This window comes from Corvus hawaiiensis, chromosome 2 (genome assembly GCF_020740725.1).
Source record: "Corvus hawaiiensis isolate bCorHaw1 chromosome 2, bCorHaw1.pri.cur, whole genome shotgun sequence".
Taxonomy (NCBI): domain Eukaryota; kingdom Metazoa; phylum Chordata; class Aves; order Passeriformes; family Corvidae; genus Corvus; species Corvus hawaiiensis.
This window is the reverse complement of record NC_063214.1, coordinates 4,655,112-4,672,845: the sequence shown is the minus strand read 5'-3', so window position 1 is coordinate 4,672,845 and position 17,734 is coordinate 4,655,112. Positions and strand designations below refer to the sequence as shown.

The window sequence follows — 17,734 nt, the reverse complement described above, 5'->3', positions numbered from 1 at the left end:
AGGAAGCAGACACTGATGGTCTTAAAGGCTATACCTATAAGCTCTCAATCTCATATTAAAGTGAAAGGAACTGGAAGTCCTCTCTACTACTACTGTGGCAGTTGTTACAGCCTAAAATCTCTTTCACAAACCAATCAAATTTATACAAAATCCCCCATGTCCCTTAACGAGTAGGAAGCTAACTCAAAGCATTGCTGCTACCATGGGTATACATGAACTAAAATCGGTAATTTTGTTCTGTGCTAACATTCTGTTTTGATTGAAATAATTTTTCACACTCAGTGCTCATCATTGAATGATGTTCATCCTGTCCATTTTCAGGTTTTGTCTTGTTAGACTGAGTGCCAAGTTTTTCTCACTCTTAGCAGTAAAAAATTGTGGGTTTCCTGCCATCATGCTGGTTTCTGTCTGCTCTTCATGTTTCACTTCCTGCCTGAATGTGGTAGCCCAGCACTATTTGGGTTTTGCTGGAGTAATTCTGTGATTGTTACTCTTGGTCTAGAGAGGATTCTCTGAGCACAGTGAGCTGGAGCTGTGTCCTCCTCCTCTCTTGCTTGTGGCTGTTCCCGTGGGGCCTCATGGTCAGACACAAGCCCAGCACCCTGCACTCTTTCCTACTTTGTCAATCCTAATGAATGAGTGTTCCCTTTCACCAGAAGGAAGCTCAGAGGTGTGTAACTCAATTTTATCCTGCTGATTATCTACCCACCTCTTTTTTTCAAGGCCCTACAGTCCCCTCTCTATTAATAAGTTCTCCACCCTCAGTGTGTGCTGCATGATTGCATTCCTACACCCTTGCTCAAGGACTATTAGCAATACATGGCACAAAATTGCCTGCAAGTCTGGGGCTTCAGTCCACCAGGATGCTCCCTGTAGGCTTCTTTTCTCTTTCCTCGCTCAGTAAATTGTGTTACCTAACAGTTCCTTTACTAAATCTCATTTTTACAAGTTTATCTAATACTTTACTTTTCAATGGATCATCTTATAAGATAATTAATGGCATTAATATCTGAGTAATAATGTAGATTTTTCTTTCTCTCTAGAATACTTCGGGGAGCTGCTTTGGTCTTTTTTTTCATGGGTTTGGTTTTGTTGTTCTTTTTCTTTCTGGGGAAGAAAGACTAGCCTGCAGTAACCTACCTTTTGTGAACATATTTTATGTAATGAAGAAAAGAAGTTTCCTTTTTCTGTAGGACAAAAAATTTTTAAAAGGCTGTTGTAGCCTTCTGAAACAGAATGCTAAAAACTGACTAATAAGGCTTTCCCAATATGTAGCATTACCAGCTTTGTCTACAATTAATTTCTTTTTCTCTAGGCTGTGTTTTCTTATAAACCAAATAGCTCTTGTTTAAATTGAGCAGAAACTCCACAGGTGGAGAAATTAAGATCAAGGAAACTGTCTCAGAGTCATCTTCCCACTGTGAAGTACAACTTTCTCCACTGAAAAAGAAGTACACTGATTCTGTACTCTGAAATCATGATCTTTTGCTTCCTCTTAAGGAAAAGAAGTGGCAGAAATACCCTTTTGATAGCTCTGTTAAACAGCTAAATAAATTGAGAGCTTCATGCTACATCTCATCTTCTTTTTAGTAAGATGGAATAAATATTGCTCATTTTGCAGATCTAATTGTACAAGGCTTCCATTATTTGAATATTATTTGGGTACAAATACAAGTTGTAATGTTTTCAAGCTGAGGGTTTGATCTTTTTCTCAAATCTAAGCATAGATACAAGGGACATAATCTCATACTGTGGATGCTTATAAATCTCAAAAACATAGGATAGGTGGTTTCTCACTAAGGAACCTGAAACTGAGCCATCAGGAAAGACTGGGCAAAGTCTGCACCCACTTTAGTATTTTGAAAAGGACTTTAAATAGTACCAGCAAAATGTGGAGAAATACCATGATCCTTTGGTTGATTGGCTGAGTCAGCTGCATGTTGACTAGGAGTCAGCTAGGAATAGTTTTGACACTGAAGGACATTGCTTTAAAAGAAATAATTGACAATGTGGCATCTGACTTTTTTCAGCAGCATTTCTGTAGCCACTGAGCATCACTATAGGAATGGTCTTCACGAGTGACTAGAAGAAGCTAAGCAGTTATTTCATTTCTTCATGTCGTTTGGCCAGTCAGTACATGTTCTTTTTAACAAAATGGATAAGGAAGTGCACAGAATATTTCAAAATAAAAAAAATGAAACCTCTTTTGTACAGCAGAGCAGTTTAGCTAGATACTCAGCAGAGAAAATAACCTCCTGTGCATTTTAGGGAATCCCCAGGAAAAGGTACCTTCTCTGACAAATAAGATGAGATGTGCAGGTCTTTCAGTCTGGACATATGCAAGGGCATTTCTTCTTTAAAACTTTCTGGGTCCAGCAAGTTTAGTTGAAACAGAGGGTTGTACATTGTAATGTGTGGGAGGGGAAGAAAAAAATCTATGCAAAATGTTCTTCATACACAGAGTGCAATTTTTAATGGATTGATCTTATTTTTCACAAATTAGTCAAAACAGCTCTCTGAGGGCTGATTTCCTACTTAAATGACTGAATTAATTTTGTTTGGACTTTGAAGTTGATCTGGGGGTGGAGGCTAAGCCTGGAAAAAGCTACAACTAGTAGGTTACAATCTAAAGAAATATGAATGTAAAATGGAAATGATGATACAGCTGCTGTGATCTGTGAAGAAGTACTGCATTTTATAATTTAACTTTGTGTACTGTTATATAATCTGAATACTATTTTTGCTGAAATCCAAGTAGTCTCATATACTGACTCATACACTGGGAAGGAGCCTTCTCAGTTGGAATTCATAGAGCACATTTTGTAAGAGATGCTAACCTTTGAAAAACATGGTACCCAGCATTTGTGAATGACTTCAGTTGTTATTCCCTTTACTAGATATAATATCAGAGGAACAGCGATAGGTGATAGAATAATGAGGTAATTAATTGTTTTATTCCTCCCCTCCTCCTTTTTATTGCCATATATTGGATTTATCAGGTTCTTGTTTTTCACATCTAACTGGCATTTTAAGAATTGCTGTATTTCAACTGTTATGAATTACAGAGCATATTGCTTGAGTTATATTTAGCTGCATGTGTTGCATGGAAATTGAAAAGACATAGCAGTGTATACATTTTACAACCTATTAACATTTTTATTGTGTGCCATAGAAATTAATGGAATTTGAAAAGTGTGTAGTTTGTGAAAAGAAATACCTTTTCTTTTTAATAATTGAGCTGCTGAGGAATGAGTTATATTTGCATGGGCTACTGCTGACTTGCTTTGTCTGGTAGTAGAGAACATCCAGTTCTGGACAAAAATATAAGACTACATGGATCAAAGACCATTTATATTTTTTGCCTGAACAAGGTTATGGAACTGAGCATAATTATTAGAGCTATATTGGGTAATACACATTTAGCAAGATAGATGCTAAATGTTATACAATATTGCTTTTAATGAAGTTAAATGAAAAAAGTCACTTGATCTCATATTCTTCATTGAAATACTTGAGGGAAGCAGTTGTAAGAACACATAAGGCAATTTGGGTAATTGTGTTTGGCCACATGCCCTAAGAGGGAGAAACTCTGCTGTGGTTTTCAGCCAAAGGCCATCTAGAGGGAAAATGGCCCAAAGTCATTCTAATGATGAAAATGAACATCTTGGCTTTGTGTGGCTAGAAAGGCAAAGGTGCAGGATGATGTTCCATTCAAGAGGTAACCTGAGTCCTGTATTTTAATGCCTCCAGGAAAATAGTGCAGATCTGTATTTCTTTGTCTTACATTTTCCTCTTAGCTGCAGTCGGACTACCTGGATTTAACTCATCAGCTTTCTTAAAGGTTCAGGAATCTGTGCCTTTTGTACTTTAAATTTTACAATAGGCATTCTTTCTATATTCAGCATGCTTACCAAGGAATTCTTTAGCTCTTCAGCACAGCCCAGGGGAATATTAGTTTCATGTTGCTATAAATTTAATATAAAATAAATGATGCATTCAGCATAGAATTTTTATAAGCCTCTTTTTCTCTGCTTTTCATCATAATTCAGCAGCATATCAGGTGAAAATTTAAAAATGTAAAAATGTTTTGTAGCTGAGAATAGTTGAAACATTGATTGTGTTTGAAAGCTGGGAAATGACCTAGGAGTGCATTACAGTAAACATTTCTTTTTGTATGATCAGCAGTGAAATAACTTGGGCTTTAGGGTAGTGTCAGTGTGCTGTTAACAGGATGGTTTTGCCTTTGGTGTTGAGCTATCTTAATGCTTGAAATTTGACAGCAGCAGTAAATCTCTTCCATAGCTTCAGAGGCTTCTAGAAGAAGTAATTAATATCAGAAATATAATCAAATGTTGGTATTTAGACAAGGAATCTATTTTAATGTGGTGGTTAAGACAAGCCTTTGGAATTCTTGGGCAGGACAGTTGTAGCTGGCAGGTGGATTCCTTTACCAGATCAATGAAGAAATGACAGACCTGGATCAAGGGTTTGCTGCAATGGTCTAGATACACACACAAATAATACCAGAATCATGGAATGCCCTGAGTTGGAAGGGACCCACAACTGAGTCCAACTCCATTGGACACCCCCAGGAATCACTCCATGTGCCTGAGAGCATTGTCCAAATGACCATAAGGCACTGGAGAAATAAGATCTAAGTGAATGGTTATAAGCCTTAGGTTCTCTGCAATTGTTTTGGATAGGGAAAATAATTCAAAGGAGAAGATGACAACAAGAGGGAATAAAACATAAGATCTTGACTTGAAAGAGCTTAAGAGAAGGAATCAGGGTTTGTGGTACTCAGCCCTGGTCCAGTGGAAGATATCTCTGCCCCTGGCAGGGGTTTGGAATGAGATGATCTTTAAGGTCCCTTCCAGCCCAAAGCTGTCTGCTATTAAAATGAGACCATGTTTGTCTGTGTGTGAGTACATTTGGAAACTTAAGAAGTGACAAAAATCCTTAGTAGTGAAGGAATCAATACTGAGCTCAATACTCAAGGCAGAGCTGAGACAAGAGGGATGGAGCAAGGAAGCAGGGAGACATGAGCTCTGCATCCAGCTGCTGCATCTGAGCTCAGGAGACTGACCATTATTAGCCTGGGATAATGGTGTTTGGAAGAAGCAGGCTTATCTCGGTTTTTAGATGAGTTTTATGGCAGCCACTACATTATTATCCTTTAACAAACAAACTGGTTATTTAATTGTGCAAATTGTACAGATTTTTGTTTTTAAAAAATCCTCATTGCACTTCAGAACTTCTAAATATACAGAAAATGCCCTATGTGACAACTTAGATATTTTAAGACTTATGTGTATACATATTTTCCATTTCTCTCCATTTATAATATATAGATGTGGATCAGTTTGCATCACGGGATTTTTGTGGGTTTGGTTTTTTTGTTTACTTGGCTTGAACCCATGTTTAACTAAAAAAATATGGCTTCACTTCTGAATCCCTACTCCATTCATCTTGGGCTTAATTTAAATGGACTTTTGATAATAAATTGCAACAATTAACTTTGAAGACTTCAAACCTGGCTGATTGTAAGGGGGAAAGCAGTGCTCTGTGAATCCTTCCTAGAACTGTACCCATTGATGGGGCTGCCTGAGGAGTGCCAACACAACATGCAAAAATTCCATTGTCTGACATCTTGTGCTTGGAAGAGCAGTTTGGAAGGGAAGCAGCCGCTCTCAGCCAGGCTCAGCTCAAGCTGAACCTCAGAACAGTTCAAATTGCACAGTACACTTCTGTACCCACTGATGCTCCAAGTGATGAGGCTGCTATCCGTGTTTGTGTTGGCAAAAACAAGAATTGCTCATCACAAATACAAATGAAAACAGTAATGTCAGATTTTAAAATTCTTGTGTGTGTATGACTTAAAGGGATAGAAAATCTGTAGTTATCAATAAGTAATACCTCTCACAGAGAAGCCTTTTTCCTGTACTGTTCTTTGTTCTGAAATGTCATTAAATTGGGTTCATATTTATGTTTACTGGAGCAGACTTGCCTCTGGCATGTTCCTGCTTTCTGCAGGGTGTTGCTAAGGGCTTGATCACAGTATCACAGTTAGAGCTGCGTGCTTGGCTGCCTTCTCCCTGGTGAAGGTAATCATCGACTTCACAAGATAACTAAATAGAAATCCATTTTCCTTTTAAAATAAGGCCCAAAATCAGGAGGTTAAATACAGAGCTCTATTTAGTTTAAAGACAGTTTTACCCAAAAAGTTGCTTCTCTGCTTCTGCTTTCATCTTAGAATGCATGATCCTGTCTGCTGAGTAGTATTGATGGTTTTTTTGTAATGTCTACGTATTTCAGCCTAGGGGAATGGAGAGGAGATTAATTTTTCTAGAGATGTTTGGATGAAAAATTATGCAAGAAACTACTTTGCTTTACCAATCAGCTACTTTAATACCATCTTCTAATCCCAAGACTTGTTACTGCTATCCAGCAAGTAATCCTTCTGAAACAGCTGGACAAGTCTACTGCTCTGTCAGTCCCTAAGGATGTTTAACTTCTCAGCCTCTTCACTGCACATCTTTGATTAATGAATGTGAAGAAACACACCAAAATTACAAATAGCAATCACAGTAAATGACAGGTGCTTTAACTTTCTCACACAAACCCCACTTCTTTTTTAAAAGCAAGTAAAACCCCAATATGCACATGTGATGGTTTAAAGTTTCTGTAAGTGTTTTGATGCAGCCTATCATGTGCATGCCACCCTTTTTCCTTTATGTAGAAGTAAACTGGTGAGGAGCATAATTCAGTGATCTTTAAAGCACAGTAGATAAAGAACTTGGGCTTCTTTTTTTTCCCCCCTCTGTTGTATGAAGATGTTGTGCAGAACCCTCTTAAATCTGTTGATTAAAGTTGAAACTCAGCATATTGTAAGGACTAACTAAAAAATACAGTGTATTTATTTACTGTAGTGTAAAAAGGATGAACCAGGAACTTGTCTAGGGGTTGAAAGGATAGAAAACTCTCACCAAGGAAGTAGTAGCAGTCTACTTTTTCTGGTGCTGTTTGCTAGGCAAACATCTAAGAAATGTATTATAATAAATAGCACACTGTTAAGTGGATCTATTGGCTGGTGGTTTCAAATCTCTTCCGGTTTCTCTAAAAAATATTAAAATTTATTTTAAAAGCTTAGCTGTATTAGGTGATCTGTCTTAGTAAAACAGTGTGTGGTTTGTTGGTTTATTTGTTTTTATAGTAAATAAATTTGTATTAATGACTTACATTCCTTTTCCTTCTTTGCTTAGCTGTAGCACACCATTTATTTCACCTTAACTTTCTGGTGCAACTTTCTCCTATGGCAAAAAATAGACAAAAATCTAGGCAGATCACTGGCTGAGAGAATTAGTTATGAGATAGATCTGGTAGGGTTTTTTTCTGGAGTAGAGGACTTGTTGCTGGAGTCTCCAGGATCAGTGACTAAAACACTGGACAACATGACTTGAAAGTAAATTCAGGTTACTTTCTGGCAGCAGTGTAGTGAGGTTCTGGATCAGTTTACTTTTTAGGATCATATAAATTGCCGTAATAGTTTCACTCTCTGCATTCTGCTAAAATCTGTACCTGCTTCTTCTTGAGAGTGATATTCCCCTTGGACTGTGTTCAGAACCTCAGAGCTAATGATGAGAAGGAATAACAGAAGAACCGGGATGTGACTGTCTGGTTATAGCTGGAATTACAGGGATCTGCAAACTGAAGAGCTAAACAGGAAAAATTTTGACACCAAGGTCTTGTCACAGATTAATAAAAAATAAGTTCCTGGAATTAAACATTCACAAAACAAATTACATAATTTAGCGCTTTTTTTCCTCTGTTGTTTTAGGAAATCTCCAGCTGTAAACCTTACTGCTACCATATCGGATAGCTGCTCCAATAATTGATCTCAAATCATCTTTTGCCTTAGTAGGAACTTTTTAAAAGCTGTCTAAATCTTGAGTCTTGTCATAGAGAAATAATGAAGAGAAATAAATTGGACAAAACTTACGAAAAACCAAATCACACTGAGAGACACATTAGATCCTTAATGGCTTTTTAAAATTTAAAAAGTTCTGTTCTGGCATAGATTTTTTTTTTACTTCAGAATTTTGCTACCTCAATATGGATGGAGGATGAAAATAAAATAGCATGTGAATTTTGCCAACAGCTGAAGTTTGTTCTACAGAGCGGGAATAAAACCTGGCATCACTTGACATTCCACTGTCTTGCATGCTATTCTTGTTGTAAGCCGGGATGGAAAAAACCCAAGTCTGTAATTTTACAGTTGGGATTACGCTGATGTCTGTTTCAAACTCATGGAGAATGTATTGGAGTGCCTAATGATGATCTTTGAGAGCCCCGTGCAGTGTTTGGGAAGGGGCTCTCAGTGCTGTTCTCTCTGGAATTCACAGACGATCCGCTGTCGCCCGCATCCAGGAGCTCTTCAGGAGGAGGAAGGAGAGGAAGGAGATGGAAGAGCTGGAAACGCTGAATATCAGGCGCCCATTGATAAAGATGGTTTATAAAGGTCACCGCAACTCGCGGACCATGGTACAGACTCTGTGTGCTTTGGGGGCTGTGGGGCTTTATGGACTCAGCACAGCTGCCCCTTGCTGTGCTTGCCAAAAAGGGTACTGGGATGCACTGTAAGCTCTTTGGCTTCTGTGATCACTTGGAAGGCACAGAATTGGCTCTAAATGAAAACGAAAATTAGTGTGGCTCGTGTCACTGTGAAAGGTATTTAAGTACTCCCCTCAACATCCTTTAAAATTTGGGGTATTTTTCTTCTTTTTCATTTTCTCTTTCAGCTTAAATGGTATAAAATGTGCCTACCTTCCAAATTAGGATTTAATCCTCACTTTCCCTTCCAAGCTGTTCAAAATTATTATTTAATCTTTAACTTTGAAGAGCTCAGAAGGGAAAGTGAGGATTAAATCATAGTTTTGAAGAGCTTTGACATCTCTGAATTTAAAAAAGGAACCAGTGCTGGTTATTAAATTATAATTTAGCTACTAGATGCCTTGTCCTTTTCACACAAAATGCTCTATTTCAAGAAAAATGCAGTCACTGTGTTTGTAAAGCAATGGTGCATGAAAAACAGAGGTTGCTCTCCTTGCTATTTCTTCTTTTGCTTTTTTGCAATATTTTGAAGATATGAAGTTCTGAGTTCTAGGTGTATTTTGCAGAAGTAGCTGCTGTTGTGTTATTCTGCAGCTGATGTGAGGAGTAGTCCCTTTACCCCCAAAGCCATTTTCTAGGGTTTGTGTGAATAGCTTTGATTACACTGGGAAAAATGCTTCACTAAATACATATTTCAGTCTACATAAACAACAGGGCTTAGAATAAACCTTGATTTATGACAAGGAGTTTTGCACTGTATTTCAGAAATCAATTTTAATTGCTCAAACCCTTGTTAGTTTAAAAGTCCTGGCATCAAGCACTTTGTGGTTAAGAGATACTAAAAGTGAGCTCATCTAAGTCTTAATTCAGTCTCTGTCTGCATATCTGTTATTACATAGATTATTTAACAAATTTTGTTGTTTGGTTTCTTGGGGATGTGGGTTGGTCTCTTTGCTTTTGTTTCACACAAGCATCTATGGCAAGGAATGCACAGAATGAGAGAAAATGTAATTTTATTTTCCCTGTTGGTCTCTATGGTTGCAAACTTCATTTCAACCTGAGTGCTACCCTCATTCCTGGAAAGCAAGGGCTGATAATATTTCCCTTTCAAATTTGTGAAGGAGACAGCTTAAAAAAATCTTTGTTTCCTACACACCTGAGCAGCCCAGGGATGAAATTGTGTTGTCAATTACATGAACCATTTTTATGGATGGATGGATATAATTTTTCTGTATATATATATATATATATATATATATATATATATATATATATAAAATTAAGATTATGCAGGCAAATGGTGTAATTCTGGTTCTTCCTTACTTTTGAGGACTTAATTTGGCAATCTTAGATTTTTCATAGTTTCGCTTTTAAAACAATGACTTTTAGAAACTTCTTCAGTGGAATGTCTGAGTGTAAATGATAAATGGCATAAGTTGTGTTTACATACAGAAGTGAGTGTGTATATGAGTTTGAAAACTGAAATTTTTAAATGTGAATTTCTGTGGTGCTAAAATTAGATTTTACGAGTATTGAGAAGTATGAGTAAGAGAATACAAAGGAAACAGGAAGAGGTAATCATTGAAAATTAAGATATAAAATTAAAAGATTTTTATTATTGGGGATAATCTAGATGTAACAGGATAATGAAAATATATATTAAGAGGAGCTATAAGACAAAAGCTGCTGAAAGATTAATATATTGGAATTCATTAGAGAACTCAGGAATGCAGCTTATTTTTAGATACATCAGGATGATTTTATTGCCTTGACAGCAGTCATTGGGACATACTCTATAGACAAAGATCTACTGAGCCTGAAATTTAAAACTGGGCATACTTAGGCTGGAAATAAAGCACATATTTCTAACAGCACTAAGGGTTCGACTTTCCAATAGGAGTCTGTATCAAGGTAGCTGAGGCAAAGCACAGAGCAAGGCAGCGTCTCTGCCCTTCTCTTCAGGCATTTTCTGAGGGAAGTGTGCAGAAAGAAAGAGAAGGATATAGCCATGGCCCTCTTTAGAGCCTTACTTGGAAAATAATTCGCAGTAGGATTCTGCATAAATAGTCTCAAACTCAAAATTCTGTCCCTAATGCTGGAGTTCCTCTTAAATGCCAAACTGAACTTCCAGCAGTGGAAATGCTCTGTGTGAACTCTGCAAGCTGCTGCACAGCAAACTCCTGCTTGCACAGGTACCTCTCTTGCCCAGTGTTTGTCAGTTAAGAGAGTTTGTAAGAGGTACTGCTGACTCTCAAAAAAATAATTCTACATCTACACTTCAACCTTCCAGGCTTTTTCCTGCAGCACAAACACCAGACTATTGTGGAGCTCTCAGCTCACATCTCGTGACTGAGTTTTCTGACTGTTGTTGAAGCAGTGTCCCTTCTCCCTCTGCCACCCCATCAGACCTGTAGAGGACACAGGACAGCAAATGTATATCATGGTTATTTTGAGGTCCTACTCTGAGTAAAATCAGAAGTGATTTCTGAAGAAGGTTCTTACCTTTAGTGAAGGAAGTGACCTGCTCTTGTTTGTTCAGACTAATTGTTTGACATCATTTGTGTTACAACTTTATAGGAAGGGAAGGCAAGAGGGGCCTTGGCATGGAAAGAATATTCTACATTTAGGAAACCTAATGGTTACTTCTTGGAAAAAAAGTATTTTAGGATGGCTTTTTTTGGCTCAGAAATTGAATAAGGCACATTCTTTCAGGCTGTAATCATTAGGGTATCTTGAAAGTAGCACGTGTAGCATAGTATCAACATTATATTTCAAGGAAATGGATATCTGATCCTACTACCATTTCTCCTGGCCTGCAGTATTGATCATTTCTCTGCTGCTCTGTTTCATGGGACAGAATGCTTCAGCTGCAGTCAGTTCCAAAACTGCTTCTGTTTTCCCACTGAATTAGTAAATGCACAATGAACAGATAATACATTCACCACACATAGAATGGTTTATAAATAATATACAAGAAATACTAACAGTATATTTAATGTAAGAAATAAATTATGAATCCATACCAAAATACAGCTAATGTGCCTAAATTATTATCAGATAATAACATAGTTCTGATAATACTTATAATACTTACTGTTCTAATAATACAATACCACATTTTGTGACTGGGAGGCACTTTCATCTACTCTTGCTGTAATAGGTGAAGCTGACGGGTCATTTCTACCTGGATGCCTGCATTTGTTCAGTGATTTGTAACTTAATTTTGGCATTGGGCTAAGAGGTCTTAATTTTTATCTCATTTATTATAGCGAGGGGGGAGAAAAAAATTCCTAAGTTTTTGATTTCGTTAATTCCCACCCCCAAGTTTTCATAAGCTTCTGTCTTGTCTCCTCTTTCTCTGTAAATGGAAAATCCTCCCCAGGCATTAGCCTGTCACACACTCTAATTTAGCCAAACTCTTCCTAGAAACTCCTTTGCATACCCCTGTCTGCAGTATCGTACCTGTCACTTTAGAAAGTGACAGATCTGCTGACATTTGTTTTCAAACTGCTCAGTCTGCCCCAACTCCTCTCTTTTTTTTTCCTGTTAGCAGCTACTTTGCTCTGAAATCTAAAACTTTAAGTTTTTTTAATCATTCTTCTTTAAATGTTTCCTTTAAAATGTCTTAAATGTTGTTTCTCCATGGGCAGAGCTCTTCCTTCAGCAGCAGTGTTATTGCAGACGCAGGAGTGTAATCTTTGATGGGGTTTTCACTGGCTGGGTCTTAAAAAGTTTTATTTTTCTTGCAGATAAAGGAAGCCAACTTCTGGGGATCCAACTTTGTCATGAGTGGTTCAGACTGCGGCCACATTTTCATCTGGGACCGCCACACTGCTGAGCACCTCATGCTGCTGGAGGCTGACAACCACGTGGTGAACTGTCTGCAGCCTCACCCCTTTGACCCCAGTAAGAGCAGCATTCTGACATTCTGCATGTCCAGCTTATCTGCACTAGAGCATTTTAAAGCTCAGTCTTAAACTCTGTCTCAACAGAGCATTGCAATGATTAATGAACTATTGTTCATGTTTCTCCATGTAACTCAGATAATACTGCTTTTAATTTTGCCTCTTACTAATGACCTTTGGCCCTTAAATCCCTCCTTACTCAAAAATTTATTGAAATCAAATTACTCCTGACATAGAATTTATAGAAGTATTGTCAGATATAATAAGAAGAATCTCAAATTTTTTCTGCCCTCAACACAGAAAATGTTTTCCATTACACTAATGAGGGACACATGGGGTTGCTGAAATGCCAGCAATACTTGGGAAATCATATTGGAATCTGGTCTCTGCTTGGCCCTGTTCAAAAAAATGGAGTGAAGTGGGTGTCTCCCTCTCACTGGCATTGTGAGATTAGAAGAATTAATGAAATTCATAGAAATTCTATTTGTATTTAGAGGAAAACCTTCAGAGAAAAGATGGACCAAAGTAGTAGAAGGAATTGCATGTAGCTGGAAAATCTGACCCATCCTGCAGCTTCTGACACAGTCAGAGAAAGTATTTGTGTTACTTCTTTTTTCACAGCTTATATAGCTGTATAGTAATAGTCAGCTCTTAGTGAATTAGCAAGTAAAGCTGTTACAGAATATCAGAAGAGGCTGGGGGTTTTTCTAACAGTTTGGAGAAACATGGAATACTGTCCTACATAGGGTAAGCCTTGAACTTTTAAATTTTTTACTGAAATTGAGTTCTTGTAAATGTCCTGAGTTACATAGTCCCTTTGGAACCACATTTCAAAGTGCCCTGTAGTTTTGCTGGTTTCTTGTTGGAGTGTGACTGTCTCCCTGTCACACTCTGGAAGTGTCATTAAGAGAGCTCATCCTCCTTGTAGGACAGTTGATCTTGTTCAGTTTCCCAGTTACTGAGACCTTTCTGTGGAATTTTAATTCCTGCAGTGTTTTTTGTGCAATGATCTAGAGAATGTTCTGCGACTTTTCACATTTTTCATACCTTACTTATAACAGCATCCATTGCATCTTTATACTTAAATATCAAATAAATTTACATGAAATTCACTGAAATTATCAAATGTACATTTGAAATTATCTTGGTTCTGCCTTTTTACCTGGCTCTACAAATCCTAAAGCTTTGTTATTAATGCATCTATTTACCAGCAGAAATGTATTAGTAGTGGCTGGGTTTGCTCTTACTTTCTGCTTCTATCTTTTGTATATTCTGGTGATTTTTTCATATTTTAAACAGGGGGCTGTTGATGCTTGCATTTGTTTTCTTCATATATATATATTGATAGATTCAAAACCATATAATCTTATCATGTGGAGGCTTGGTAATTACAAGCTCTGTTCAGCGTGAGATTCGACATTTGCAAATAAATGCTTCAGGTGAAGTATTTTTCTTCCATTTAAGGGCAGAAAATACCAATAAACACATAACACATTTAATTTAGAATTACTCTTACTTACTTCTAGTTCTGGCCTCTTCGGGTATTGATTATGATATAAAAATTTGGTCGCCATTGGAAGAATCCAAGATTTTTAACAGAAAACTGGCAGATGAGGTAAGAACCTTTCCTCCTTTTTCATGGTAATGTTGTATCTTTAATTCTGTGAAAGCCTTTGGTACAAATTTCTGATACTGAATTAGCAGAGTTATTTAATGTTCAACAAATGAGCTACAGATATACAGCTGCCCTTCAGAACAGCTGACTTTCATATCCTTGGCACTTTGCATTTCATCAGCTCTCCTAGAAATTATATAACATGATCTGGTATTATGTACATGAAAGGAGTTGGAAGAAGTGTGAACATTCAGATATTGAAGGAAAACTGGCAGGAATTAATAAATGAATGTAGTGCTTGTCTCTAAACAAATAAATGACAGGAAGAGTGAAGGAAATAAACTGAAGGAAATAATACAGAACAACAGGGAGTGCAAAAATCAATCCTATTAAATATTCAGTGGCATAAAAGGGAGTTAAGATTGCAAATGGGAACTTCATGGAATAAAGCAAACATTGGAAGCCCAATCAGTTTATAAAAGTCCAACGTAAAGTTATGTAACTATTATTTCCATGTTGCCCTCAGAGCAATAACTGGATACAGCAACTGGCCTGGGGTGACCATATAGCTGACTGCTGAATAATCATATTTGAGTGAATCACATAATATAATGTATCAAAATGTTATATGGTGTTCTGTAAGCAATGTTGTAGGAGAGATTGGGTTGTGGGGTGGTCACTTTGGGGGATTTTTTTGGTGAAATCTCTTGGGCAGCACAGATATAGTAGACTGGGTGGTTTTTAATCATTCGTTCTCTTTAGTAGTGCTAAATATATTTTAAACAAACAGAAACCCACAACCCTTAGCCACCACCCCACATCCCTTGAAAAAACCCCAAACCATCCACTTGTGAGTTTTGAACCTTTCCCATTTTTTTAGCACTGAGCGAAGTGACACTTCTTTGCATATTGTGTGACAGCTTTAGTCGTGACATGTTTTGGAGCCTTTGGGGTTTAGAAGTATTTCTAACCATAAATGTGTGGTAAAAGTAATTATCGTACTTTAGTTCTCTCACTTTATTTCTAATGATTAGAAATGATTTAGATATTGCGTTATGTTTTCTTTAATAAAAAATGTAGAACTTTCAGAAGAATTGACTGCAGTGCGGTTTGTAATTTTACATGTTTTTTCTTTCTTAATTTAATCCCTTTATTGGAATACCTGTGTAGAGGACAGGAGATGTTCATAGCAATAAAATAGTTTTCACCATGTTAAGTTTGGCTGGAGTAAGTGTCCAACATACCTAAACTGAATTTTCCATAGAAGGGGGAAGGTCTGGGGAGAAAACAGTGTTTGAGGCAAGTTCCATATAGATATAGAACTGCATTTAAAATTGAGAGAGGCCATGACCTTAGTGAGTAGGAAAAGACAGTGAGGATGAGAACAAACCTCTGACTAGAGAGAAATCCTCAGCAGCAGGTTGTCAGGGGATGTTACTGATGATGCACTGGAGAAATAGGGGGTGAAAGAGGAATAAACAGCAGCCTGCTGCCTTCTCAGTTTGCTTCTGTTAGGGAGTGATCAGCCTGGCAAACAGGTGAGAACGACAGAAAAGAGGTGCTTTGATTGGGAAGGGAGAAGGGCGCTGCAAACATTTGCAACAACATGTTCCTCACAAGAGGAACAGGCTTGAAGAGTCTCAGGAAGAGCAAGAATTACATTATTTTCCTGTCTTACAGCAGCTGATCTGGGAGCAAAGATTGAAAAATGGTCGGAACTTGTCTCCACCTAAAAAAATTTTTGTCCTTAATGGTAACAAAAGAATACAGGCTAAAAGCTGAGACAAGCTTAGACAAGCTGAGACAAGTGTGGGATTAGAATTTATGGGAAGAAGAATGGCAAGGAAGTACCATGAGGAAGGAATGAGGGAAGAGAGCTAAAAGTATTCATTAGCAGGTTTTTTTTTCCTTGAAACTGAGACAGTAGGATCTGGCTCTTTCAAGTCATTTAGAAGCAAGCTGTAGATCTGTTTACAAAGAATTATGGAGCTAAAGAGTTTTCCTGAAGTGGGATAGAAAATGGCTTGTGTTCCTTGGATTTTCTCCAAAAGTTTCAAGCAGCATGAAGGTAGGAGTTGAGGGTAACCTCATCTCTTTTCCTTCCCACATTCTTGGCCAGCACTGGTGCTAGAACTCTGTTCTCTACAACAGTTGCCATCTGGAAACAGCACTTTCTCTCATCAATCTGCTTTACTTCATGCAAGGTTTCCAAAGTTTTTCTTAGTCACTCGTCTTAATATCTGCCATGCATGTGGACAATGGAACCATGATCTTACTAGAATATTCTTTAGACAGACAACAGGATACCTGCAGGCAGAGTCCACTGTCTGACTTTTCTTACCACAGACAACAGTATTCAATACCAATTATTAAAATATTGCTCCCTTATGGTAATTTTGGTCTCTATAAAATGACTTTTGCATAGAAACTTTGTATCTACAAGCCCATATTGATGCAGTATAATTTTGTGTTCATTTCTGATGCTGGCTTTTTCCTTTCCCTGCCTCCAGGTTATAACTCGTAATGAACTAATGCTGGAAGAGACCAGAAACACCATCACTGTTCCAGCTTCCTTCATGCTCCGAATGTTGGCTTCGTTGAATCATATAAGAGCAGGTGAGAGACTTCTGAAGAGCTTCTCCACAACACTGGTCTATGAAATAGCAGGTGGATTGGGAAATCATCAAGACCTTCAGCTGCCCATGGCTGTACTTGGGGTTGGTGAGAAGATGCAAGGGTTGTTCAAGGTTCTCTTAATAGAAGTACTTAGGAATTGCTTCTTTGGCGTGAGACTTGCAACATCTTTGCAGCTGTTATTTTTTGTCTCAAAACAAAGAGCAACATGTATTTTTAGATGTTGAAAAATACTCTCTTCCGGAATGATCTTTGAGTGCTGTGTGATGGGAAAACTATTGGGGAGGACTGGAATGAGTTGTAAGATAAACTGACTGTGATTGTGGGCTTGGAGTTGTGTGGGGTTAAGGAGGGTGTGAAGATACAGGACTGTAGGAGGTTACTGCTGAGGCTGCTGGCAGCTGTTCCTAGGGCAGCAGGATGTCCCTCCAGTTCCCATGAGGCTGAAACTGGTGAAAAGAGGGTTGCATGGAGGAATCATCACTGGGAACTGGATGTTGGTGCTCGAGAGGTTGAATGCAGTGGATTGACCCTGAGGATGGAGGACAGTGGAGAGACATCACACACTGTGTAGGAAGCAAGGAGATGGTGTTTTGGGAGACTGGCATGGCACATGGGGCAAAAACCTAACAGACCTGTGGAGGAAGGTGAAAGTGACTGGAGATACTGAATATGGGGACTCTGGCTGAGCAGAGCAGTGGCTTGCAGTGGTGAGGTGGGAAGGAAGCTGTGCCTGGTGGCAGCTGCTGCTCCTCTCTCACCTCTGGCTGCTCTGTGAGTGCTGGGAGCCAGGAGGGTGCTGTGTGTCCAGCTCAGTGCTACACCTCCATGTGTTTCCTTCAGTTGTCATTATCTCTTTTGAATGAAATACTAGAAGAACTGCCCAACACTTGAGTTAACAACAATTTCAGCAAAAATCTGTTATGGCTGGGTGGAGAGTTTCTTAACCTGACTGCATGTTGCTTGAGTG

The 17,734-nt window shown here is 38.1% G+C and overlaps 1 protein-coding gene across 6 annotated transcripts in view; it reads left to right on the top strand.

Annotated features, from left to right (window-relative positions):
• The window catches only part of DCAF6 (DDB1 and CUL4 associated factor 6), a 77,791-nt gene that overhangs the window by 59,102 nt on the left and 955 nt on the right, over positions 1 to 17,734 (top strand). For 4 of the 6 annotated variants that reach the window (XM_048293585.1, XM_048293584.1, XM_048293588.1 and 1 more), the window contains 5 exons: positions 2,898 to 2,939; positions 8,403 to 8,541; positions 12,360 to 12,516; positions 14,042 to 14,130; positions 16,641 to 16,746. In XM_048293585.1, coding sequence (XP_048149542.1) covers positions 2,898 to 2,939; positions 8,403 to 8,541; positions 12,360 to 12,516; positions 14,042 to 14,130; positions 16,641 to 16,746 — 533 coding nt within the window. The remainder of the gene's footprint in view (positions 1 to 2,897; positions 2,940 to 8,402; positions 8,542 to 12,359; positions 12,517 to 14,041; positions 14,131 to 16,640; positions 16,747 to 17,734) is intronic. The other 2 variants (XM_048293586.1, XM_048293590.1) reach the window with 1 other exon arrangement.